Here is a 25,121-nt window from a genome sequence, read left to right on the forward strand (position 1 = left end):
ATTACACGCTAATTTAAACGTAATAAAGTGTTTTCAACGATTTTATATATTATTTTTAATAGACGAGAGAATTAATTGCAAGAGTTTTAGAAGAAGAATTACAATGATGTATTAAGTAAAAATTTATATTTAAGCGTATAAGATGTTATTATAATAATAAATGAGCATTAAATACATATATATATTCTATAAATTGAAATATTACCATTGAAGTGATAGTATTTTAATGCACTTTATTAGGAACGTAAAAATGTTTAATTCTGTTCTAAATTCTATTAAATATTAAACATATAGATCTACGAAATGTTGATACAAATTTATGTATTCTATGAATTAATTCGATTCAAATTCGAATTCAATCACATTTGTAGTTAATACCTTAATAATATATCTTTAATGGAATCTACCGATTTTAACATTAAAAGCGTTGTTTTTGATAATTCCATTAACCATTTTTCAATTAAAATATTCGCTATTATATTTGCTATGAATTGAAATAATTGTAGTCTCTATCGGCAGGTTTTCCAATCGAAATTTTTGATTTTAGGATAATCCGTATTTTCCGAAAACAGATGAATTAGAAATTTATAGCTTAGCAGAAGCACCGGATCGTTATACATTTAATTCACTTATTCGTTCATCTGGAATTCGATTTTCTTCTTAATTTTAACTCGATCACTCGTTCATTTATAATTACAAAAATTAAATCGTCAGTCTTTCCGTTTATCTAGATCCGTTTGATTAATTTGTTTCTTTGCAAATCTCGCGTGGAAGAAGGATGAATAATTATTTACCTTGCGCTGCGTCGAGGAAAGGATTCCCAGCAGCCGGCACGAGGATCGTCGCGACCGCCATTATCATCAGCGTTATCATCGAGCAGCGCATTTTCTCGAGATTCGTGCACCCTTGTATGTGAACCACCCTTCTCCCGAATCCCTGCGTAACGCGGTCACCTCATCTCACCACCGTAAGCGCGTTCCACCGTGAATAGAGAAAAAAAAAAGAGAAAGAGAGAAGGAAGGAGGGAAGAGGAAGGAAAGAAAGAAGAAGAAAAAGACGTCGGGCAGCCTCACGGAGGGCGAGAGAGTCACATGTCGAGACGAGACACGCGTGGCACTCGCACGAGGGACCGAGATGTGCACTCGAACGCAGCTCGCGAGCGACTGAGCTTTTCTCGTGGCTCGTAAGTGCCACGAGTTGAGCTTTTTACTGAGTGAGTGGGTGAGAGGAAGAAACGAACGAGGAGTTAGAGTTGGGACCCGGCTCACCACCAACACGGCGGGGGACTTGGGGACGACGAGGGCGCGGGGAAGGGCAAGAGAAGGAGCGACGGCGGTGCGTATTGCGTGAAAGAGAGAGAGAGAGAGAGGAATTGCGTGTGTGTGGGAGGGAAGAAACGCGTGGCGCGTACGGCTGTCACGCGGTGCAACTCACTATTGTGACATCTTCGACTGTATACCCGCACGGTACCCCGCGCCGTATTTTTTTTTCTCTTTTCCTCTTTCTCCTTCCCCTAGCCCTTACGTTCCTTAACGGCGAGTTCTCGTGGTGAGTTCTTTGTTACGCAGGCAAGTAGCAAAGTCGCCCCGTTGATGCGAGAAGGAAAAAGAGAGTAAAAGAGGACGTAATGGACCACTTGACCGTTCTCCGGCTGCAGTATCTCTCCTCGAATGCTTATCCGTCTCGAGCCGAGAGCACGCAGGTCAGACGAAAATCAGTCCGCGCCCATAAATCTGATGTCGCCGCGGTCCATTTGTGCTGTCTCGTGCGCCTCGCTTTCGAGTGGGGCGCACTGTATTTCCGAGAAGGAGGAAAGCCGATAACCCTGGAACAGTGACTTCCGCTGATAACGCCGCCAAGTAAATCTCCGTAATACATTTTCGATATCGATGCTCCGCCGCGTCGGCGAGAGAACGTGACGTCCCGCGTACGAATAATCCCGCGTGTTTATAGACCAACATTTCGCCCTCGCGTTCGTCCCGAACAAAACGGATTCTTCCGCCAGATAAGATTAGGCCCTGGCATCACTCACGATTATATCTACCAGCACGTTGCACAGTTTTACGGTTCAATTAAACGGGGTCAACAACTGTTACGTCGAACTACGTAGCCTGCATTTTTCTATGCGCTTCGCGATTTGTCACCGCGATCTGAGGTCCGAACCGCGGAGGATTGCCCATTTTTTATCGATACCTCACCAGTCCCCGATGGTGTCCGAAGACACGTTCCCCATCGTCTCTGGATATTTGATTGACCGATCGGAGCGGACTCTCGGAGCGTAATTTATTAATTTATTCCGCCGATAAATCGCCTTCAATCCGCACGTGGGCAGCGGACGACCGGTCGGTCCACGCGGTACCTCTCGGTCCTCTTTTAATCTCGTCTCTCTCTCTCTCTCTCTCTCTCTCTCTCTCTCTCTCTCTCTCTCTCTCTTTCTTTCCTTTTTACGCTCTGTCCCTTTAAAAGGGGAGAGGCCGTTATTCTACCGCGCCGATGTAAATAACAGCAGCGCGGTGTGTCATTTGCTACGTTGCGTTGCACAATTGGCGGGTGTTATGCAAAAGTAAGTTGCCCCACTAATTTCAAGTAATTTAAATCTAAAATGCGCAATTTTATTCCAGCCACGAATATCTTGTTTCTTTAATTTTACGGATTAACATATTCTTAGCATAACACTGTTCAATCGATAACAGGAACTACTTTCGTAGAGAAGTTTACGTTCTCGACACCAGGTTCGAAAACTGGACGTTTGTCCGTTATTCTTCTGGGATTCCTAGTACAAATGCAGTCCCGAGTCGGTTCCTGACACTCAGCAGTCACGTAAAGCAAACCGGGCGACCGGTTACGCGATCGAAGCTCTCCCAAGGCACGTCCGCTATGTTAATCGCGCATTATCGTATAAATATTCAAGCGCTGGACCGCAGCTCGGATGGACCTCCGACGTGCCTACCGGACGGACTTACCTTATCCGAGTATCCACACCACCTACCTGTCGCGCATAAGTAATTAACAATGAGTAACGACGCGACAACGAATCAGTCGTCTCGCTTGCCGGCGATCGCCGATTGGTACGCGTAAGAATGTAGTCCTCCGGCGATGTTCGCTCATGGAAACCGAACGAAACTAGCCGTGAAAGATCGATCATCAAACTACCGGTGACTTGCTTATCAAAATTAAATGACGGGTTTCAACGACGGCCGGATCGATCCCGTCCACGGGACTATTCGTTCTGTTTCCGCTTGCGACCGCTTGAACTCGTCGCCTGGATGTCGATCTCGAAATTCCGTCGATCCCCGTGCGTTCGTGTTATCGTCTGATAGAGACGTTCGAGGAAAGACGTGCGAGGACGCAATTACTCGACGAAGATTCGAGAGAGCGTCTTACCAAAAATCCGTTTGCGAATGCCAATTCCGGGGAAACCAGTTTCGTCGATCGCCGAACGCGATCGGAGTCGCCGCGAATGCATACCGGTTCAACCTTATCGAACGAGATGTACCATAAGGATCCTTACTCCACGCGGGAGGATGCAGCTAATTTGTGAAGATCGCTTCATATTAACTGACGTCGTTTCATATTAACGACGAGCGACTCTGACATGCTGTAATGCGGTTTCACACGAAATGGCAAGAAATCCTATTAATTAGTCATGTATGATGTACAAAATAATTAGAAAGAAAAGATAATTTTTGAATTTTGATATCGACCTAGATTTGTCTTTAAAATTGTATTGAAAAATATTTATGTTACAAAATAATGAATACTTTTTTATTTCTTTTTTTTTTGCATTTTATTTAACTTGTCTATTTATTCCCTTTAGAGTCTTTAGACAAACATCCTCGATGATCTTTCTATCGGAGCGATCTAATACCAAGAACACAGCCCGGTACAACGCGGGACTTGGTCGGACTCGATTTAACTCGCTCAAGTACTCGGAATGGTTATTAATTAATCTTCGTGCAGACGCGTCGGCTAATTGGACGGCGTTGTATGCATCTAGCGGGCGGGACGTGAATTTTGATCGTCAATGCGAGAAAGAATTGTCGCCGATTGTCACGTAATTTCTCTTGTTCACAAATTAAATATAATAATGTCTCTACAAAGACTGCGAAAGAGAAAAAAATTTTCATTAGAATAAACAAATTACTTTTAGAGTAAATTGAGCGAGATAAGAGAGATAGCGGAAAAATAAAACGTTAAAAGACACATTAAAAATATATAAAAAGTTAACAAAAGTTTAAAAACGCATTGTAAAATACTGATTATATTTTAAAATCATGGTATCATGCAGGATATTGTTATAGCGTAAAATTGATTATTTTATTTAGCGAAAAACTGAAGTCAGATAAATTCCCCTCAGTTCATTCTGGATCATCTATTCTTTATCGTGGGGAAGAAAGAGGCTGAATAAATAGGGGCGGAGGAAGGGGTAAACGTTTGTCGAATGCCTCGGTATCTCGCGACCGTCGTCGTCGGCTGCATGTCGATGAGGCGCAAAGACGGGTGTTGTCGCGGGCGTGAGAAAGCCAATTCCCTGCGCGCGAATGTGTCACGCGCGGAATCCCGATGCGTCGCGGCGTGCCCGTTTGTGTGAAGTTGTACCGCGACATCGGCGACCGGGGCGGAAGATAATGACGGCGGGCGACGCGCCAACCATCCCCGACGACGACGCGGCACAGCATCGTCGTCCAAAGCGAGACGCAGGAGAGCTACAATCTCTCGTCTCGTTCCGCTATTTGGATAATGCGGGGCTTCTTTTGCGCCGACTTGTCATTACGGAAAGTTCGAGCGTGGAAAGACAATACCACGACGGGACAATCGAAAGAATTGGAACGCGCGACAATGAGCGCCGCCGTTCTTCGAGGCACCGGAGATTGCGCCGATTGAAACGTACGCAAGCGTTTTCCCGTTATACAATTGTCTCTCCGTTTAAAAAGTGTTTGGAAAAAAGTGTCACGTATAGCAGACAGAAAAAATATTAATTCTACGCACAGAAAAATATCATTCTCAGGCTGAGAAAAAGTTACTCATTTTTTTAGTTTTCGTCTTCTAAGTAATAGTCATTTTTATAAAGAATATCTTCTTGTTAATGCTTTTAAAATACATTTATATTATTTGACTTGAAATTGACAAGTAACATTGATTTAAGATGATTAAGATAAACTTTTGCATTTCTTAATTTATACTCTTTTCAAGTTTAAAAATATTAAATTACTATGATTCAGAGTATATTTTGAACGATCTTATTACTTGAATTTTAATTATTACAGAATATAAAACAATATTATAGAAACAATTACATTATATCTGATAGAAGAGATACGCTCTTTAGTTTACATTTACTTTTTCTAAATTTTATTGTTATTTCTGTTTTTAAGAAATATTATCTTTTCTCTATATACGAGTATTTCTCTGTATGTGTTGCACGTATTTTCTATTAAAACGATAAGATTTTTTAATTAATGTAGTCAAAATTAATATTTCTACTATAACTATACGATCGATAGTTTCGCCGGTATAGCGTGTCGGATTTCTCGCAAGCCACCCTCATGCGGGACAACCGCCGTTATCGACGGCGTACCCCGACGTAGGGTGCCGAGCGGCGCTGGAAGCGTCGTCGCCGGGGGTGGCATCGGAGCGCGACCAGCAGCGGGTGGCGGGTACCACCTGCGCGAGGGGAAGCGAGTCGTAAAATCGTCGGACGGACAGACGGACGGGACGGAACTGGCTGCTGTCATATGGAGCCGAGTGACGGGGCGGCGCGTTAGGCGATCGGCGGTCCCGCTTCCGCGGGCCTACCACGAGGAGAGCGCGAATGATCGATCCGACAGTTCGGTGAGTGAAACTCGAACGAGCGAACGAGAAGTGTGTGTGTAGCGCGGAAGAGCGCCGGGTGGGCAGGAAGGAAGGACGGACGGAAGTTTACCCCCTCGGGTGCTACGAAGGTGAAGGCGAACGATCCGGCTTCCGAGTGCACGCGTACCCATGGAAATAGGTCAACTCGACTCTACAGCGGCGACCGTTTTCTCACTTGATGGCCTAGTTTCACCGGAGAGGGCGAGCAAATAAAAAGACCCGCGACGACTTCCTCTCTCACCCTTCGTCCGCAACCGCTGCCGCTGACGCGAGACGGCGGCGACGTTAGACACGCGTCCTCGTCGTCGTGGCCGCGTCGACGACGACGCTGCCACCGTCGCCGCCGCCGTCGCCGCTGATCGCGAGACTCGGTCTTCCATCTGTCGCGGGAAACGAGTTATGGACTGCCGCGGACCCGTAGCTGGCCTTCGGCTGGCGAGAGGCCATCGATTAACTCGCCGCACCGACGACGTCGCGATACGGCATTAGACGACGCGCGGCTGACAGCCGTGGGGGTGAAATCGCCGAGGTGAGAGGAAGCCCTTAGCTGTAGCGTGATTCGATTCGAGTGAACGGACAATGATGATGATAATAATGATGATGATGATGATGATGATGATGATGATGATGATAGTGCTTCCAGTCCGACCGTTGATTACACCACCGACAGTGAACCGATCGTAGTGTAGATCACCTGGAAGCTGCGATCATCCCAATCGCGTTTCAATTCCGTATCGATTGCCGTGTACTTTTAAGACACTGTCCATATGGAAAAGAATTTGGGAATAATTAATTGCAATTCGCTATATAATTATTATGTTGCTAGCGTATCGCGTCGAACTTAATTTCATGCGGACCCTCGTTCGATTGCGCTCCTGAGGGAAAAGCGAAAGATCGTCGATGTCGCCTCGATAAAATTTCCCAAGTGTTCACATTCGTATATTTTACACCACCGTAAATTTTAGAGGCTCAGGAAGAGCCGAAACGACTGTTTCTACTCTGATGGTGCTTTCGGAGTTAAAATATATCGATAGTGTTACACAAAGTGCGCGTGTTAAACGGTTCGATCTATAGCGATTCGCCTTTCACTCAATCTAATTAAATTTGGTCTTCGATATTTTATTCCAGAATATGCGCGAACGAAGTTTTGATCGAGTTTTTTTATTAATTCTCTGCTATTAATCTAATTGATGTTGATCAATTTCGTGGAATCGATTCCGGAAGACACGAACAAATTATCCGGAAGTTGCAGATTTGCTTGCCGATCCCGAGGTTGTTCGATTATCGAAAGAAGCTAATTAAAGTCGCGTGTCAAACTGGCTGTCGTAAACTTATCGCGGTGCTGTAAATGGATTTAAAAATTACGACTCGCAACCTCATCCTCGTTCCGTTATCCTGCCTCTCGTTCGATCGTGGCGGAAATGTTTCTCCGGAAACGTTTTCTATTTAACTTCTTCTTCGCTCTTCCGAAGAAGAATAGGCCAAAGTGGATAAAACTAAGGGATGAGAAAAAAGAATTGGATAACTGGCAACAATTCTACTTACATAACTTTTTCTTATTTATTTAATGTTAATATGTACATAAAAATCACGTAAAGGTTAATGTTATTTAGTTTGTTTTACAAATATATAATAAATTGTTTTCACTATACAGCGTGTGTGAATTGCGATAGGCGGTACATAAAATTTATTATTGCTTTCAATTTCAATCAATATAGGTAATAGAGTCAGGTGCAAATGAACGGTATTTACATAGAGATTGCCATCGGATTGTTATTCGATCTGCCGTTACCATTCCTTCATTATTTATCCCGAATAACCCCAGGACGGAAATGTCGAATTAATACCCGTCGTCGTCGGGTAGCGCGCGCGATTAATCGGTGCTAAATTTATTAGCGGCGGTAAGTCGATCGACGCCGTACATCCTTGCACGTTTCCTCTTTAATGATGTTTGATTGAATCTTCTGGCAAAGGTTCTGGAAGGCCGCTACCTCGGACATCTCGAAAATGGCGTCCAGCAAACCGCCGGAGATGAACTACACGTGCGAGATCTGCGGCCTGGAGGGTTTCAACGACGAGGAGATGCGCTCGCACATGGTGCAGTACCATCTCCAGGGCGCCGCCAACTGCCCGTTCTGCGACCTGGGCGAGATCTCGCCCACGGAGATGTTGGTTCACGTCAATAGCGCTCACCTGGACTACTTGACTCCGAGGTGCGTTTGATGCAAAAGAACATTTGGAAAGACCAATTTTACTCGAATCTGAAATTTTTTATCTAATTGCAGATTAGAATAATTTTATATTCAGGATTATCAAAATAATATCGAATGTTTAAGTATGATGATATTGCTATAAATGATGATAATGATTCAACGTAATTATTTTCTATATTTTAGCAAAATTGTTCTTTCCGTATAAAGTAACATTTTTTTCTAATTATGCTTCTTGTACGCTGCATCTGTTTAATATTAAATAGATTGGAAATATACATTTCTTTATTAAATAATGTGTTGCAAAAATCTCGACTAAAAATCTCAATATGTAACTCGGGGATCATATTTATCCACATGTCTCCTTCACTCATGACATTTTCGATCAGCTAAAATCATATTTGTGATGATTACTTGATAAATTACGCGTAATTTAAACACCGAGATAAATAAATTGCGAAATTAAACGAAAGATGTCACTACTGATCAATAACTTTCCTAAAATCCGATGATGTTCACATTTATAGATAAAAATACAAATATATTTATATAGATTTCTCTACAATAATATATGATAACCAACGATTATTGTATATTGATATTATCATTTTATTGACGTGAGTGTTGCTCGAATAATAAATTTGTATAATATTTACTAACAATTTACCGACGCGCCAGTAAATCGACATTATCGGTAATAAAGTTACCGTTGGTAAATTACTCGCAACGTTACCAACATTTTAATTCCCGCCAAACGAGTAAACGAAGCAATCACAGCTAATCACAGCTCGAATGCTTTAAGTACCTGTTTATTACAACACCGAATCGAATAATACAGTAATTGGCTGTGTCATCGTCAACAAAATGTACAGGGGTCCCAGGATGAGTATGAGGAGGTTGCAGGATCCGTCTCGACAAGATAGGACGAAAAGTGCGAGTGTCAGCGTAGTTGGGCAGAATTTATTCATGTGGCCAACGGCGAGGAAGCGACAACGCGTCGTGGAACACGAGGAGAATTTGTTGACTGAAATGTAACTGAAACATACTTCGCGATACTCGCGATACTTGGCGACGACAGTACTCGCGGCATCCTATATATAAACATCGTTGCAGGTAGAGATCATCGCTATCGCTTGTATATGTTTACAGCACCCCGGAGAGTGACATGATGGCATTCATCGACGACGACTCGCTGATGGATGAGCACAACAGGCGTGATGAGTGCAGGGCGCTCTCACCATCCATGTCCCTGCGACCACCTCATCTGCAGAACGGTTGGGGCAGCTCTCTGGCGCAGCGCATCAAGCAACAGCAACATCAGCAGCAACAACAACAGCAGCTGCTGCAGCAACAACAGCAGTCGTCGAGGAAGTCAGATGTCCAAGTGGCGAATCCCAACATGAATAACAATAACAATAATAACAACAGTAACAATGCCAATGCAGGTAACGAATATACACATGTTCAAATTGTATTGGTTTATGAGGACACACCTGTGAAAACTTCTTTCAAGATTGTCAAAAATATCAGAGTTGCACAATTATTTTAGAGTAAAATTTCTATATATCAAAAATTTTAAGAAAAGATGTAGACTTTTTTAGTACTTGTACAAAGTGGTCCAATTTGTACAAAAATTCTAAGAAAAATTTTAACCAGGAAGTGAATGAGAACAACAAGATATGATTTATTGTTTAGTGTTGGAAGGTGCGGCGGGTCAAGGTTCCCCGCTGCGTTCAGGCCTAAATCTGCAACTGCGCTCGCACGCTTCCCCAAAACTTCCAGTGCAAGAGTGCCCAATGTGCCCCTATAGTTCCGACAGTCCGTTGAGGCTCGAAGAGCATATCAATCGCCAACACTTTGATCTCACCTCGCCATCCTTCCCACCGGAATCGCCGCCATCCCGGGATGGAGTCTTCAACTGCCCTCTTTGCGTTACGTCTTTTCCAAATTCTTCTGATCTTGAATTACATGTCAATATTGAGCACAAAGATATACTTAGGTACAACACATTTACTTATATATTTTTAAGTAGTATTTTTATGAGATAATTTAATGACAATGTTTAATGACAATTTATTGTTGTTAGTCCTGCAAACGGAACAAGCTCGCAATCCGATACAGCTACTGTCGGTAGTGACTCAACGCCTGCCTGTCCAGTATGTCTTAGTACATTATTTAAAAATAATGACGACCTAATGGCACACATCGAAGAACACTTCAACAAGAAGAGCACGCCGTCGCCCATGACACCGGACGTGTCGACCGATCGTATGCTAGCGAAGGATATGGAGAGAAGAGAAAAGGAAGTGAGAAAACTGCGCGAACAGCGTGAATTCGAGATGCTCAGGGCGCAGTATGGTATGGATAATCAGGGTAACTTTAGAGAACAAAGTGTCACCAATATGCAGCGGGCTGTGTATGCGGGCGAAATGACGGTGGCCGATTTCTTCGAGAGGCAGATCGAGCTCAGAGTCGCCGAGAGCAGCGGTATCGACGACGGTAGTTCTTGTACACGCGGTAAGAACGACGATTTGCAATGTAAATTGTACAAAGAGCCAAGAACCCTTATCTGAGAATCTTTGCAACATTATTTGCTCTCTTGTAGGGCTGGTCCCGAAAGTACGAGCCATTAGTCAGGCTTGCAGTAACGTAGTAAATACCTGGATGTGTTCCACTGTGGACCATTATGCATCAACTTATGGCGATAAGGGCTGGGGCTGTGGTTACAGAAATATGCAGATGCTAATCTCGTCTCTCTTGCAACACACAGGATACAATGATCTAGTTTACAAAGCATGGAGCTCGGGAGCCGGTGGCAACAGCTCTACAGAGAATCCTCTACGCAGCTCTATGCCGTCGATCTCGAGATTGCAGAAGATGATCGAGTGGGCGTGGGCACAGGGCTTTGATATTCAAGGCGCGGAGCAGCTCGGCGGTAAACTCGTTAACACTAGGAAGTGGATCGGCGCCACGGAGGTATTCACGCTGCTGTCTAGTTTGAGGATAAAGTAAGTTCCTTAATCGCGATTGCTCGTCAAGTCATATGACGCACACTTTTCTCTCCCTGGCTTCGTACAGGTGTCAACTGGTGGACTTTCATAGACCTACCAGCGCGGATGGTGGCCATCCCGAGTTATTTAATTGGGTCCTGCAATATTTTCAACGGTGCGAAGAATTCAAACCACCTCTTTATCTTCAACATCAAGGTAAATGTTTTTTTTACGTATCTTTCGGAAATTAGAAAGCAAAACTAACACAATCAATGTCAATAAATTCAGGACACAGCAGAACGATTATGGGCGTAGAGCAGATAAGAGACGGTTCAATAACCATGCTGGTGCTGGATCCGAGTCATAGCCCGGCGCAAATGGCATATTTCAATAGCACGAGTAGTGCGCCCGGCGCGATGAGACTCATACGAAAGTCCACCGCGGCAATGAAAGCCAGACAGTATCAAGTTGTGGCTGTAACCGGCACTATGGATACAGAAACGCAGTATCAGGTAATATAAATGCCTTATTAATAATACGAAAAACCTCTTATTAATAATACTTACGACGCATTTATTTCACTTTTCGCGCCTATTTCTTTTTATTTCAGCAAAGTAAAGTGTTACGATCAATGCGAGTTCCTCAAGACAGGTGAGAGTTGCTGGTCCGAGAAATGATCAAGCCTTGGGCAAAGACTATAGACTACTGCCTCAAACCAATCTTATCCGACATCCTTCAAATTACGTGACCGCGATGTCCTATGTTCTTTTACTGCTAGCAGACTTATTCCATTGTAGTACATTACATATAGATTGCAGATCATATTATTTAACGATATATTCTTGCATCTCTCTTTAGCCGTTAACGATGGACTGACTTCTCGAAATCATTGTGCCCGTGCGAAGCCTGTGACGCGGTGAACAATTTTGCGGAGCTAGTATTTAAATATCAAAAAAGGCTCTTCGTCGCGTCGCTGTAAACGAGTATTTATTTCTGAATGGAGAAAGTCCTTAATCTTAACTAAAAATTTGTCGTACTAAGTGCGTGTAAATTTTTCCAAAGAGAATTATCAGATTGAAACAAACGGGAGGTGATAAAGGCCTCCGTGAGAATGATAGTGTTAAATCGATTGTCATTTCTTGTCCAAAATGTTCTGCTCAATTTTCGTCGCACCGAACAGGCTGTGCTAATCCTTAGTCGACCAATCGTCTTGTACCGATCGGTTGCACCATCGAAAAAACCGTGGCAGAGCTTAGAAACTGAGACTTTCGTAGCTGTGATGCTGTTATCAATACGACGCTAATCATTCACGTCTAATAGATGCACTCTTGGAAACGCTCCAGAATCATCACAACACGGTGTTCCCAGCACTTGTCTCGTTCCACATCCTACAATCTGACAAAGATTTCCATCAAAGCGTTGTCGACTTTTAGTCAATATAAAAAGTGCCGAGAGCCGTACGGTGTATACCTTACGACAAATTTTATATAACAATACGAAAGATATTCTTTGATGCATTTTGATTGCTAAAACATTTCTATGAAGGAATCTGGAGTGTCTGCAAAAGTGACCAAAAAAAACCACATTTTCATAAATTATATATATACTACACACACATACACACACACACACATATATATATATATTATCATCTGCACACTCTTCGTTATATCGTATTTCACTTGCCCACACAAAGTACAACTACTTTCATATTAATTATAAATATTCTATTTAATTATCCAATCGACTTTAGGCTACTTATGTCTTAGCTCGTAAGTCCAATGCAATGCTGTGAATGAGAGGATAGATGAAAAAAGTCCATTACTTGTTATTTATATTATACACTTGACGATTATATGAGTTTTAGTGAATTCTTATTATATTACACTTATCATATTTCATAAATTGTACTGATATATCTAAGATCTATTTATTATAGTTAAAAATATATTTGCGACACTATGGGAGGACGCAATGTCTTGCGGAAATGTCGCACCACGTTGTTTTATAGCTTCGATATTTATGGTGCACCAGTCAAATGCAAGTTTTGTCTTTCAGCCCAGTAGGACCACATCGCAATAACATTATTGACTGGCTGTAAAAAAAAAAACTATCGAAACCGATAAATTTTAATAAAATATTATAGTATCAGAGATTTCGCCATGTATCGATTTAAGAATCTGTTCATTATTTGGAGTGTTCAGGAAAATTAAGCTGTGGAATTGTTATGCAGGAGTAAAACCTTCACATTATAGCTACACATTAAATTAAAATATATGCTTTGTTAGAATTCCCAATATGGCTTTGCTCATTATACTCTCGTCCTGTTTCGATGAAAATAAATGGGGAAAAAATTTTATTGAAAAGATGAGTATGATTTTTATTTCTTACATATAGTTACGTTGTAACATCTACATCATGTTCTTAGAAGTTCATTCAAAACAAAACCAATTTATTTAAATTAAATTGTTTTGTAGCATCATAATATATAATACTTTATTCTTTATCAAGTTTCAACTGAAAATTATTTACAAAGAGACATATGTACCTAAGTATGTAAATATGCTTATAACCTGAGATTTCTCTAGATTCTTTGTTCTTAGGTATGTTCTTGGGGCTCCTTGGAACAAAGACATCTTGGAGTTATTATTCTTCTATGTCTTAAATGTTAAATCCCATTGATCGCATACAAGTTTTATGTGCTTCTATGAGATCGCCGCAATTTTCCTCCCCTTTCTCTATAATACTTAAAACAATAAGACACAATTTTATGACACAAAGCCTTCTAATATATAGAATATTTTACGGAAAAAATAAATATTAGTTTTCTTTGATTAATTTTAGACACAATCTTAAAATATATATAACCATCGTCGATGAATTTGTATTAAAATATAAATTAATAAGTTCTGTTCAATAAATGAAACAGCAACATTCTTAACCTATAATCGTGAACAATTTTGTAAAAATTGTATTACACACCATGCGTCTCTCGCTTTTTTGGTTTCAGGACAGGCGCAGCAAGGTTTCAGTTTTTTCTTATCTTCCGACTTTGTTTCTATTTTCGCTGCGGTATTACCCATTTTTAATAATTATAGGAAGGAGCTTCAGCGTAACTAGGGATAACCTTACGATACCATGTGATACCAATTACGTAGATGTTACGAGCGCTTCTTTACAGTAAAATTTCACAAATCTAATTGCTTTTAACAACTCAAAATAACAATTTTTAATTGAGAATGTATGCCATTACTTATTTTAATTTAATTTTTTAGAAAATTAAATTTTTTTTGTATCAATAATAGTTGGCAGTAAATTCGTTGGTGATTTTATCGACTGTTGCTAGGTGTTATAATTTTACTAAAGATTGATAATATCTAATTGATAATACTGAAGATGATAATATAATCATCAATTCGTGTATAGTTTTGATTTTCAAAACTCGACGAAACTTCAAGAAGCTATTATCAAAGAGGAACCTGAGTGAACCTGGAGCGAACCTTATCCCGTCGTTTCAAGTAGTGTTTTTCGATCGTCCACCACCGTCTGAACGTGCATAAACATTTACGTGTTATATATGTTTACGATTATTTGATTATGTTTCATGCTATATCCATAAAGTATAAATGCTTATAATGCATACTTGTAAAACATGATTAGTATGCAAGATCGAAGTTAAAGTTCGTATACAAAACCGGTTGAAACCAATTAAACTATTCTTGCAAAAGTGTTTTGCAAAATTATGATAAGAATTAATAGTATACTATATACATTATGTGCGCGCGGATGCTTCATTGTTATTGCAGTTGTACATTTAACAGTACAAAATGCAAAAATATTTGTTAAACATTCTTCATTTTACATAATTATGTGCGTGCGGTAACTGTGAGTTAAGTAGATCACTCCCAGGCCTCGACATTATTAACAAATAATCTTTCTTCTAACATCATTGATCTCAAGGATCGCCCTGGCAGTAACACATTTCGATAAACGCAGTTGTTAAAAGTTTTTCATCTTACATTTCCATATGCGTGCGAATATTTTGACCCAGCTAGGAATCTTTATATCAAGGATCAAATTATAGATCAAATTATATCAAAAAAGATCTAATTTTATCCATCGGTATGTAAAATTAAAATTAACGCAATGGTTGAATCATATTTTGTATTATTTGAGTAATATAATTGTACAAATACGTTGAGGCTGCGTATTATTATCTACGATTTTTGACCGAAGGAAGGGATAGACTGCGAAACGCGCGAGACAATAGGCAAAAGATCGCAAGCAATGACAGTGAAAAGACGGACAGTCGAGCATTTATGACAAGCGACAAAATTCTAATTTCCGCGATTCGTCCTATTTTATAATTGCATTATATAATACAACTCATTATTAGCACTAACATCTCGGGTGTTTAATTAAAAATTCTGGATTATTCTATATTTGATCCTTTTGATAAAATTTGTTCTACTTTGATATAAAGATTCTTCCCTGTCAGATAAACGGATCGCTCCCGGATCTCAATTACTAAAAATAATTTTTTTGAACGTCAGATATCTGAAGGATTGTTTTTTCATTTTTTTCACATAATCATTTTTTTTTAATTTGTCATACATATTCTATAAAAAACAACGTTTTTTCAAAGCATTCTCGAGTACTGCTGTAAATATACAGCAATAACTTAATTAAAATACAAAGAAAATATTTGGCGAGGATTTAGCGAATTATTATTTAGCGGATTACGAATTAAATAATTCGTAATTTAACAGCTCATTCGCACGCAGCTTAATCTTTTAATCATTAATAATATTGTGTTATTTCTTCGAGAATCTCGAAATATCTGCTTCGATATGATCGTTGTTATAAATATTTAATGCTATAAACTAATTCCGCTTATTGTGATATCTAAAATGTAAGGTTGCAACAAAGCTCTATGAAATAAAGAAAACCATAAAGTTCACTTATCAGACAATGTATAAAATGTAAAATAGATTACTTGGCGTTTAATTATTTCTACAATATCTATGGCCATGACTATAATATCTATGCATATTACACGTCAAATATTTTGGTAAAAAAACTTGTTCAAGTATCTATATCCTTTTGGTTCACAGTGATAGTCTGATATATGGTTGGCATTCGTTTTTTTTTCTTTTCTAAGCGAATTAAAGTTTGCATAGAGGTTCAGAAGAAATCTTCCTTCCCACGGGTACGACCTTGTCGTGGTGGGAAGGCTCAGTACCTCGAGGGCTTGAATGCCTATGGGGGAAGCTAACTGTACCCATTGCACCTATTGCACGTCGTCGATTGTAAAATTGTGATTCGTCGCGCCGCGTTAACGCGGTTCGGGAGTGCCGACAGATTGAATTGAAAACGAACCGTAGCCGGCTCGTCGTGTCGCGCGTTTGCTTCGGGAGTGCCGTTAACAAAAGGACTGAAAGGACTTTTCGCATAACTCCCATTAGAATGATTTCTTAGTTCGAGAGATACTTTCGAGGGTGGCACTTTCGAGGTCTCGATAGTATGGGATGCTCATGGAGGCGTTGCTTCTTGCGACGTTCTCGCACCAAGTGCGCTTCGCGTACGAGGTGAGTTAAGCTGGACCGATGGATACGCCTAAACGCTGGTAAAACCGCATGACGCTGTCAGTGAGAAACAGTGAGAATTCTTAATTACGATCTTAATACGATTGTAATTTTGTATTCTTCTGCGCGGTGCTTGACGTTTCGTGTTAGTTCCGTTGTGATCCGTACTCGTCGACTCAAGGTGCTGATCCCACGGAGCATTCTCCGAACTGGAAATCATATTGTGGGAGTTATAAACGTGGGGTGACACATTGGGATGTCGCGCAAAAGACATTTTGACGATTAATTAGTCCTCGCGCGATTATAACTTTAATAATCGCGAGTGTTTCTCGCGAGTGTTTTTCGCGAGTATCTCGTGACAAAAAAGGACAGCCTGTTCTGAGAGGAGGAGGAGGTCCAGGAAGGGCATCGGGCCCCGGCAGAGCAACCTTGGGGTGAGTATGATTATTATTTGCATAGAATTATTAGTTTTCTTTCTATTCGGTTTTTCCTTGATAAATTATAAAGAATATAACGTCACGTAAAGTTTTACACAACTTTAATTTTATAAACTCTTCTTTTTTTTTCGAAAAATATTGATTATACAATGATTATATAAATAATCGAAAAATAAAAATTTTAGACCCGTAACAATTATCTCTCATCTAATATTAATAGTCGCGAGCTCTGTTTTAATTTGAATTTAATTTGTACTTAATGAACACAAGTACAGAGTTGCAAACCGTTTTTTTTTTCAATATTAAATGTTTATTTCTGTTGTGGTTTAATTTAGACTTTGCATTTGTTTGTTATAGAATCATCGTAGCGACGTTGCTGAATATCTCTGCCGCTGCGCATCGATCGGTGAGTGATGAATAAACTTTTAAAATTGGAGTAATAGATCTGTGACAAAATTGTACTTCATATATAATGTAGAAATGTTTGCTATAATGCTGCAATAATAAATAACATTTAGATATCATATTTATTTCATGGATCTATTGCTTTAAAGTGGATTGACTAAAACAGATCAGGATTTAACATTTAATCCTGAATGAATGATATACATTAACTTATCATGCATATTTAATTTATTAAATAATTTTTTTTCGACGCCGTCGCAGTCTCGGCGAGGGTTAGGTATGTGTTCAACATCATCAAATATAAATTACAAGTATAATAAAAAATATATAATGTATCTTGCACGTATGCGCACAATTAGAAACTGCGCGCCGTTTCGTCTCTGATAAATTCCGTCAAATAACTAAAATAGAATAAAATAAATGCCGATCAACTAAATTTAACTATAAACTTGAAATGTTTTAAACTTCCTTTTAAAATTTTATTTCTTTCTGGGGTAATAACAGCCGCTATAATTAATCATACGAATAGGTAGAAATATTAATATATAGAAATATGTAAAAAATAAATAGGTATTAGAAAATAGATAGAAAACGGATAAGCAGAATACTCTATGTAAATAGATATAAATTTATGTAATTCAACGTGTAAATGCTTTTTTTAATTTTATAGAAACAATCTGTGTAATTAAAAATTATATGATTGTTGTTGTTATGATGTTATGTAATTAAAAATTATATACTAATGCCCGATATATTACAGAAAATCAGAACATGATATACGATAACACATCACAATTTATTAAATTAGCATGTTAAATTTATATACTTTTCACTTTATATTTTCTAAATATTTTAATGTTTGTTCTTAATTTTCTTCTAATTTTGTTTCTAAACTTTCATTCTTTGTTTATATCTTTATTCTTCAATACCAGAATATTTAATACAAATGGTGAATTTTAATATTGTTGTATTTATTACGTCGCTTTTATGTAATGTGGTGAAAATATATTGTAAAATGTATTGTAAAATATTTTATAATATGTAATTTATTAATTTTATTTTTAATATTTGATATAAAATAAATTCTAGCTTATATAAATTGTAATAAATATATTGTAAAATTATACTGTATTCTTTATGCATTTGCTGTAAATTTATTTTACTATGTTGTATTATTGAATTATGTAACAAAAAATAACAATAAAATAAAGAAAACACATTTAAAGAAAAGGGGACCGTCGACTAAGAATCGACGGGGGTGGTGGAGGGACAAGTACGACCTTGTCGTCGTAGGAGGGCTTAGTACCCCGAGGGCTTGAATGCAGGGGCCACAACCGAAAATGGATTTATATCTTAAGGGTTCCTTCTTATTAGTAGATGTGACAAATACATTAAAAATTTATATCAGTGATATGTAGCATTATATTAAGATTAAGCATTATAATAAGAAGGGAGTTGACAATGGTACTCGGAGGCGCTCCTCTCGGGCTCTTGATACCCGCTCTGCGGATTCTTTGGGCTCGGGGTCGGGACGCGTCCTTCTCTTGAGTAGACCTGATCGGCGTTCTTTCGTGGCATTGTGTCTGAGATTAACTCGGACTAAGTACACTAGACCAACGACCCAGTCGGAGCAGGAGTAGTTTATTAGCCTGTGGCTGAACTGCTCTGAGCTCTTATTCTAGGCGTACGTGGCGTCCCTTCGGGGAGAGTGCCGCAATTGCGTCTATACTGCAAGTTGCCCGAAGGAGAGCTAATGTAGTCAGAGAGTAAGCATGTACTCTCGCTCTCCTAAGGAAACGTGCCCTTGCAGCGAAGGTTTAACAGCTGTCCTGGCTTTACGAAGTCCAGTGCGGCGGGCTGGTGTTCGTTGTTGGGATCCACAGATCCTAGTGGCCTGAGAACCACGTCGTATGGGTGTCACGGAGGCTGGACGTTCCTTTAGGTAAACTCTTGGGGGGTATCATTGTCGGGGAGTGATGCGCAATAAAGACCTCTCGTAAGGTCCACTAAGCCTCTCACGACCAAGTCACCCAGCTACCTCCTCGTGGTAACTCCGGTAACGCTCCGATTCATCGGGCGGCTGAATGCTGTGGTGGCCTTACGTCGTTTCGTGATTTGGCGACTTGTTTTTCCATGCCTCCACACTTCTCGTCTCTGCGAAGAGTGTCTCTGGGCATCTAATCGCGTCGATGGCTCCTATGGACGATCGTCGTGATTTGGCGACTTGTTTTTCCATGCCTCCACACTTCTCGTTTTTGCGAAGAGTGTCTCTGGGCATCTAATCGCGTCGATGACTCCTATGGACGATCGTCGTGATTTGGCGACTTGTTTTTCCATGCCTCCACACTTCTCGTTTTTGCGAAGAGTGTCTCTGGGCATCTAATCGCGTCGATGGCTCCTATGGACGATCGTCGTGATTTGGCGACTTGTTTTTCCATGCCTCCACACTTCTCGTTTTTGCGAAGAGTGTCTCTGGGCATCTAATCGCGTCGATGGCTCCTATGGACGATCGTCGTGATTTGGCGACTTGTTTTTCCATGCCTCCACACTTCTCGTTTTTGCGAAGAGTGTCTCTGGGCATCTAATCGCGTCGATGGCTCCTATGGACGATCGTCGTGATTTGGCGACTTGTTTTTCCATGCCTCCACACTTCTCGTTTTTGCGAAGAGTGTCTCTGGGCATCTAATCGCGTCGATGACTCCTATGGACGATCGTCGTGATTTGGCGACTTGTTTTTCCATGCCTCCACACTTCTCGTTTTTGCGAAGAGTGTCTCTGGGCATCTAATCGCGTCGATGGCTCCTATGGACGATCGTCGTGATTTGGCGACTTGTTTTTCCATGCCTCCACACTTCTCGTTTTTGCGAAGAGTGTCTCTGGGCATCTAATCGCGTCGATGGCTCCTATGGACGATCGTCGTGATTTGGCGACTTGTTTTTCCATGCCTCCACACTTCTCGTTTTTGCGAAGAGTGTCTCTGGGCATCTAATCGCGTCGATGGCTCCTATGGACGATCGTCGTGATTTGGCGACTTGTTTTTCCATGCCTCCACACTTCTCGTTTTTGCGAAGAGTGTCTCTGGGCATCTAATCGCGTCGATGGCTCCTATGGACGATCGTCGTGATTTGGCGACTTGTTTTTCCATGCCTCCACACTTCTCGTTTTTGCGAAGAGTGTCTCTGGGCATCTAATCGCGTCGATGGCTCCTATGGACGATCGTCGTGATTTGGCGACTTGTTTTTCCATGCCTCCACACTTCTCGTTTTTGCGAAGAGTGTCTCTGGGCATCTAATCGCGTCGATGGCTCCTATGGACGATCGTCGTGATTTGGCGACTTGTTTTTCCATGCCTCCACACTTCTCGTTTTTGCGAAGAGTGTCTCTGGGCATCTAATCGCGTCGATGGCTCCTATGGACGATCGTCGTGATTTGGCGACTTGTTTTTCCATGCCTCCACACTTCTCGTTTTTGCGAAGAGTGTCTCTGGGCATCTAATCGCGTCGATGGCTCCTATGGACGATCGTCGTGATTTGGCGACTTGTTTTTCCATGCCTCCACACTTCTCGTTTTTGCGAAGAGTGTCTCTGGGCATCTAATCGCGTCGATGGCTCCTATGGACGATCGTCGTGATTTGGCGACTTGTTTTTCCATGCCTCCACACTTCTCGTTTTTGCGAAGAGTGTCTCTGGGCATCTAATCGCGTCGATGGCTCCTATGGACGATCGTCGTGATTTGGCGACTTGTTTTTCCATGCCTCCACACTTCTCGTCTTTGCGAAGAGTGTCTCTGGGCATCTAATCTTTGTCTAATACTGCTGTATATGATTTTAAATCTCATAAACTTTTTATCTCAATCTTGATTTGTTGTTACTTATTATGTTTATTCTCAAACGCATTTCATGTAAATGTTCAGAAATAGTGATGTGAGATTCAAAGAGAATAAATAATTTCTATTTAAATTAATAATTTTATCTTATTCATGTATTTAGGTTTTAATGATATTTCTTTACATGTAAAAATATATACTTTTTAAAAATTACATTATTGCTTTATTTGGTTTACAGCAAGAGAATTTTGGTGTTAAATAATAATTTTTCTGTAAACTTAATATTTGTAGCGTATATAATTTTCGCTGACAAAGAACAATTTATAGAAATATTTTTTTAATTATATATTTTTTAGTGAATTTAATATTTCCAGGTTATGAACTATTCGCCACTTTTTTCAATCTTGAAACACCCCTACTACTTAGATATCGGTACTCAGGAGCATCTATAAAATTTCTTTCTTTTTCTAAACTATTGGCAATAATTATTGCGAAAAACTAATACCTCAATCAGGACTGGCCATTCTAATTGAGGTGTTATTTTTCGCAAAAGCTGTAAATTAATTATTGGGGAAATAATACATACCTTAGCCAGGACTGACCAATCTTGGTTGAGGAATTATTTCTCGCAATAAACTATTTATAGTATTGCAAAAAATAGTATCTCTGTCAGGACTGGTCATCCTGACTAAGAAATTATTTCTAGCAATAAATTATTCGCAATAATTCGGGAAAGGGGGGAACCTTATAGATGCATCACAGCACCGAGCTAATTTAGTGCATCATAGTATTTAACTAATAACTGTTTTAAGACTGATTAATCGGCGCGGATTATATATGCTACAAATATTAAGTTTACAGAAAAATTATTATTTAGCACCAAGATTCTCTTGTTGTAGACCAAAATAAAGCAATAATGTAATTTTTAAAAAGTATATATTTTTACAGATAAAGAAATTTCATTAAAACTTCATTAAAACTAAATATATAAATAAGATAAAATTATCGTATTAATTTTAATAAAAATTATTTAAGTATTCTCTTTGAACCTCACATCGCTATTTCTGAACATTTACATGAAATAGCGTTTGAGAATAAACATAATAAGTAATAACGAATCAAAATTGAGATGAAAAGTTTATAAGATTTAAAATCATATACAGCAGTATTAGACAAAATTCAATTAATTGTTTAATTAATAATTACAATTAAATATTACAAATTGAGCGACTAATAATTAGGGGTAATTAAAAATAATCAGCGATTAATCGAGAACGTCTCTGCCTTAAATTTTCAATTTTTCATCTTGTAATCGTGATTGATTATTCGTCTGATAGTTAAATTTTCTCTTTAGCCTCTTTCTGGTTGCAAGAGGCATTGCGTTTTATTGAACTTAATGCGTTCAAATTCTTTAACTTTATATTTTTATTTGATTTGCCATCGGGTCGTTACGAGGCAGTAAGCATTACTGTCAACGATGGATATGAGTGATGAAGCCGAGTGTTTCGATCGAATAGTCTCGTCGCCGATTAAAATAAAAATAAACGAACCGCAGCCGGTTTGTCGCGTCGTGCGTTTGCTTCGGGAGTGCCGTTCATGTAAATGGACTAAAAGGGCTTTTCTGATAATTCTCACGATACAACTCGATTAAGTAATACCGCTCATTATCCTCAGCTGTTTTTATCTAAAATAAAAAAATAGCAACGTTAGTAATAAACGCGCAATAAAATGAAATATTTTGGAAAATCGTAAATAAGTAACAATAAATTTATGAAACTAAAACCTATTTCGCCGCGCGCCTTACGTCGTCTCGTGATTTTCCATACTTCCACACGTCTCCTTTCCACGATGCCTGTCTTTGGGCATCTATCCGCGTCGAGAGCCTGTCTCTGGGCGGATCGTCGCAATCCTGTTATCCTTCCCGTTCCCGATGCCAATCTCTCTAGGCATCTATCCGCGTCGATAGCCTGTCTCTGGGCGGTCGTCGAAACTAAAACCTATTTCGCCGCGCGCCTTACGTCGTCTCGTGATTTTCCATACCTCCACACGTCTCCTTTCCACGATGCCTGTCTTTGGGCATCTATCCGCGTCGAGAGCCTGTCTCTGGGCGGATCGTCGCAATCCTGTTATCCTTCCCGTTCCCGATGCCAATCTCTCTAGGCATCTATCCGCGTCGATAGCCTGTCTCTGGGCGGTCGTCGAAACTAAAACCTATTTCGCCGCGCGCCTTACGTCGTCTCGTGATTTTCCATACCTCCACACGTCTCCTTTCCACGATGCCTGTCTTTGGGCATCTATCCGCGTCGAGAGCCTGTCTCTGGGCGGATCGTCGCAATCCTATTATCCTTCCCGTTCCCGATGCCAATCTCTCTAGGCATCTATCCGCGTCGATAGCCTGTCTCTGGGCGGTCGTCGAAATTAAAACCTATTTCGCCGCGCGCCTTACGTCGTCTCGTGATTTTCCATACCTCCACACGTCTCCTTTCCACGATGCCTGTCTTTGGGCATCTATCCGCGTCGAGAGCCTGTCTCTGGGCGGATCGTCGCAATCCTGTTATCCTTCCCGTTCCCGATGCCAATCTCTCTAGGCATCTATCCGCGTCGATAGCCTGTCTCTGGGCGGTCGTCGAAATTAAAACCTATTTCGCCGCGCGCCTTACGTCGTCTCGTGATTTTCCATACCTCCACACGTCTCCTTTCCACGATGCCTGTCTTTGGGCATCTATCCGCGTCGAGAGCCTGTCTCTGGGCGGATCGTCGCAATCCTGTTATCCTTCCCGTTCCCGATGCCAATCTCTCTAGGCATCTATCCGCGTCGATAGCCTGTCTCTGGGCGGTCGTCGAAATTAAAACCTATTTCGCCGCGCGCCTTACGTCGTCTCGTGATTTTCCATACTTCCACACGTCTCCTTTCCACGATGCCTGTCTTTGGGCATCTATCCGCGTCGAGAGCCTGTCTCTGGGCGGATCGTCGCAATCCTGTTATCCTTCCCGTTCCCGATGCCAATCTCTCTAGGCATCTATCCGCGTCGATAGCCTGTCTCTGGGCGGTCGTCGAAACTAAAACCTATTTCGCCGCGCGCCTTACGTCGTCTCGTGATTTTCCATACCTCCACACGTCTCCTTTCCACGATGCCTGTCTTTGGGCATCTATCCGCGTCGAGAGCCTGTCTCTGGGCGGATCGTCGCAATCCTGTTATCCTTCCCGTTCCCGATGCCAATCTCTCTAGGCATCTATCCGCGTCGATAGCCTGTCTCTGGGCGGTCGTCGAAACTAAAACCTATTTCGCCGCGCGCCTTACGTCGTCTCGTGATTTTCCATACCTCCACACGTCTCCTTTCCACGATGCCTGTCTTTGGGCATCTATCCGCGTCGAGAGCCTGTCTCTGGGCGGATCGTCGCAATCCTATTATCCTTCCCGTTCCCGATGCCAATCTCTCTAGGCATCTATCCGCGTCGATAGCCTGTCTCTGGGCGGTCGTCGAAATTAAAACCTATTTCGCCGCGCGCCTTACGTCGTCTCGTGATTTTCCATACCTCCACACGTCTCCTTTCCACGATGCCTGTCTTTGGGCATCTATCCGCGTCGAGAGCCTGTCTCTGGGCGGATCGTCGCAATCCTGTTATCCTTCCCGTTCCCGATGCCAATCTCTCTAGGCATCTATCCGCGTCGATAGCCTGTCTCTGGGCGGTCGTCGAAATTAAAACCTATTTCGCCGCGCGCCTTACGTCGTCTCGTGATTTTCCATACCTCCACACGTCTCCTTTCCACGATGCCTGTCTTTGGGCATCTATCCGCGTCGAGAGCCTGTCTCT

General features: G+C 40.9%; 3 protein-coding genes and 1 long non-coding RNA gene across 7 annotated transcripts in view; 2 read left to right on the top strand and 2 right to left on the bottom strand.

The window, feature by feature from the left end:
* LOC105833432 (reversion-inducing cysteine-rich protein with Kazal motifs) overlaps positions 1-3,710 on the bottom strand; it is a 21,499-nt gene extending 17,789 nt beyond the window's left edge. Inside the window, exon 1 of the mRNA XM_012675172.3 lies at positions 795-3,710. Coding sequence (XP_012530626.1) covers positions 795-885 — 91 coding nt within the window. The 5' untranslated portion in view covers positions 886-3,710. The remainder of the gene's footprint in view (positions 1-794) is intronic.
* LOC105833445 (zinc finger-containing ubiquitin peptidase 1) overlaps positions 1-13,350 on the top strand; it is a 23,580-nt gene extending 10,230 nt beyond the window's left edge. Inside the window, exons 1-9 of one of the 4 annotated variants that reach the window (XM_012675192.3) lie at positions 5,813-5,832; positions 7,827-8,066; positions 9,213-9,508; positions 9,759-10,062; positions 10,150-10,580; positions 10,669-11,071; positions 11,142-11,269; positions 11,342-11,565; positions 11,664-13,350. In XM_012675192.3, coding sequence (XP_012530646.1) covers positions 5,813-5,832; positions 7,827-8,066; positions 9,213-9,508; positions 9,759-10,062; positions 10,150-10,580; positions 10,669-11,071; positions 11,142-11,269; positions 11,342-11,565; positions 11,664-11,708 — 2,091 coding nt within the window. In that variant the 3' untranslated portion in view covers positions 11,709-13,350. The other 3 variants (XM_012675207.3, XM_012675201.3, XR_003625853.2) reach the window with 3 other exon arrangements.
* A 62-nt stretch (positions 13,351-13,412) lies between these two features.
* Positions 13,413-19,581, bottom strand: LOC105833465 (cytochrome c oxidase copper chaperone). Its single transcript, XM_036287835.1, has 4 exons — positions 19,252-19,581; positions 14,559-14,561; positions 14,036-14,201; positions 13,413-13,799 (listed from the first exon to the last, which is right to left on the bottom strand). The coding sequence occupies exons 3-4, from the start codon at positions 14,134-14,136 to the stop codon at positions 13,715-13,717; spliced, it is 186 nt and encodes a 61-aa protein (XP_036143728.1). The 5' UTR covers positions 14,137-14,201; positions 14,559-14,561; positions 19,252-19,581; the 3' UTR covers positions 13,413-13,714.
* On the top strand, positions 14,584-17,878 carry LOC118645915. The gene is made up of 2 exons (XR_004963554.1): positions 14,584-17,072; positions 17,433-17,878. It is a non-coding gene; the product is annotated as an uncharacterized LOC118645915 (long non-coding RNA).
* Positions 19,582-25,121: the final 5,540 nt, after the last annotated feature.

Source organism: Monomorium pharaonis, chromosome 6 (assembly GCF_013373865.1).
Source record: "Monomorium pharaonis isolate MP-MQ-018 chromosome 6, ASM1337386v2, whole genome shotgun sequence".
Classification (NCBI taxonomy): Eukaryota; Metazoa; Arthropoda; class Insecta; order Hymenoptera; family Formicidae; genus Monomorium; species Monomorium pharaonis.

Bases quoted from the DNA above. Each gene is read 5' to 3' on its own strand.
- LOC105833465 (XM_036287835.1), bottom strand. From the start codon at position 14,136: ATGGGTAATACCGCAGCGAAAATAGAAACAAAGTCGGAAGATAAGAAA. The intron at 13,800-14,035 runs GTGTGTAATACA...TATTGTTTTAAG, and splicing joins AAAAAAGCGAGAGACGCATG to TATTATAGAGAAAGGGGAGG.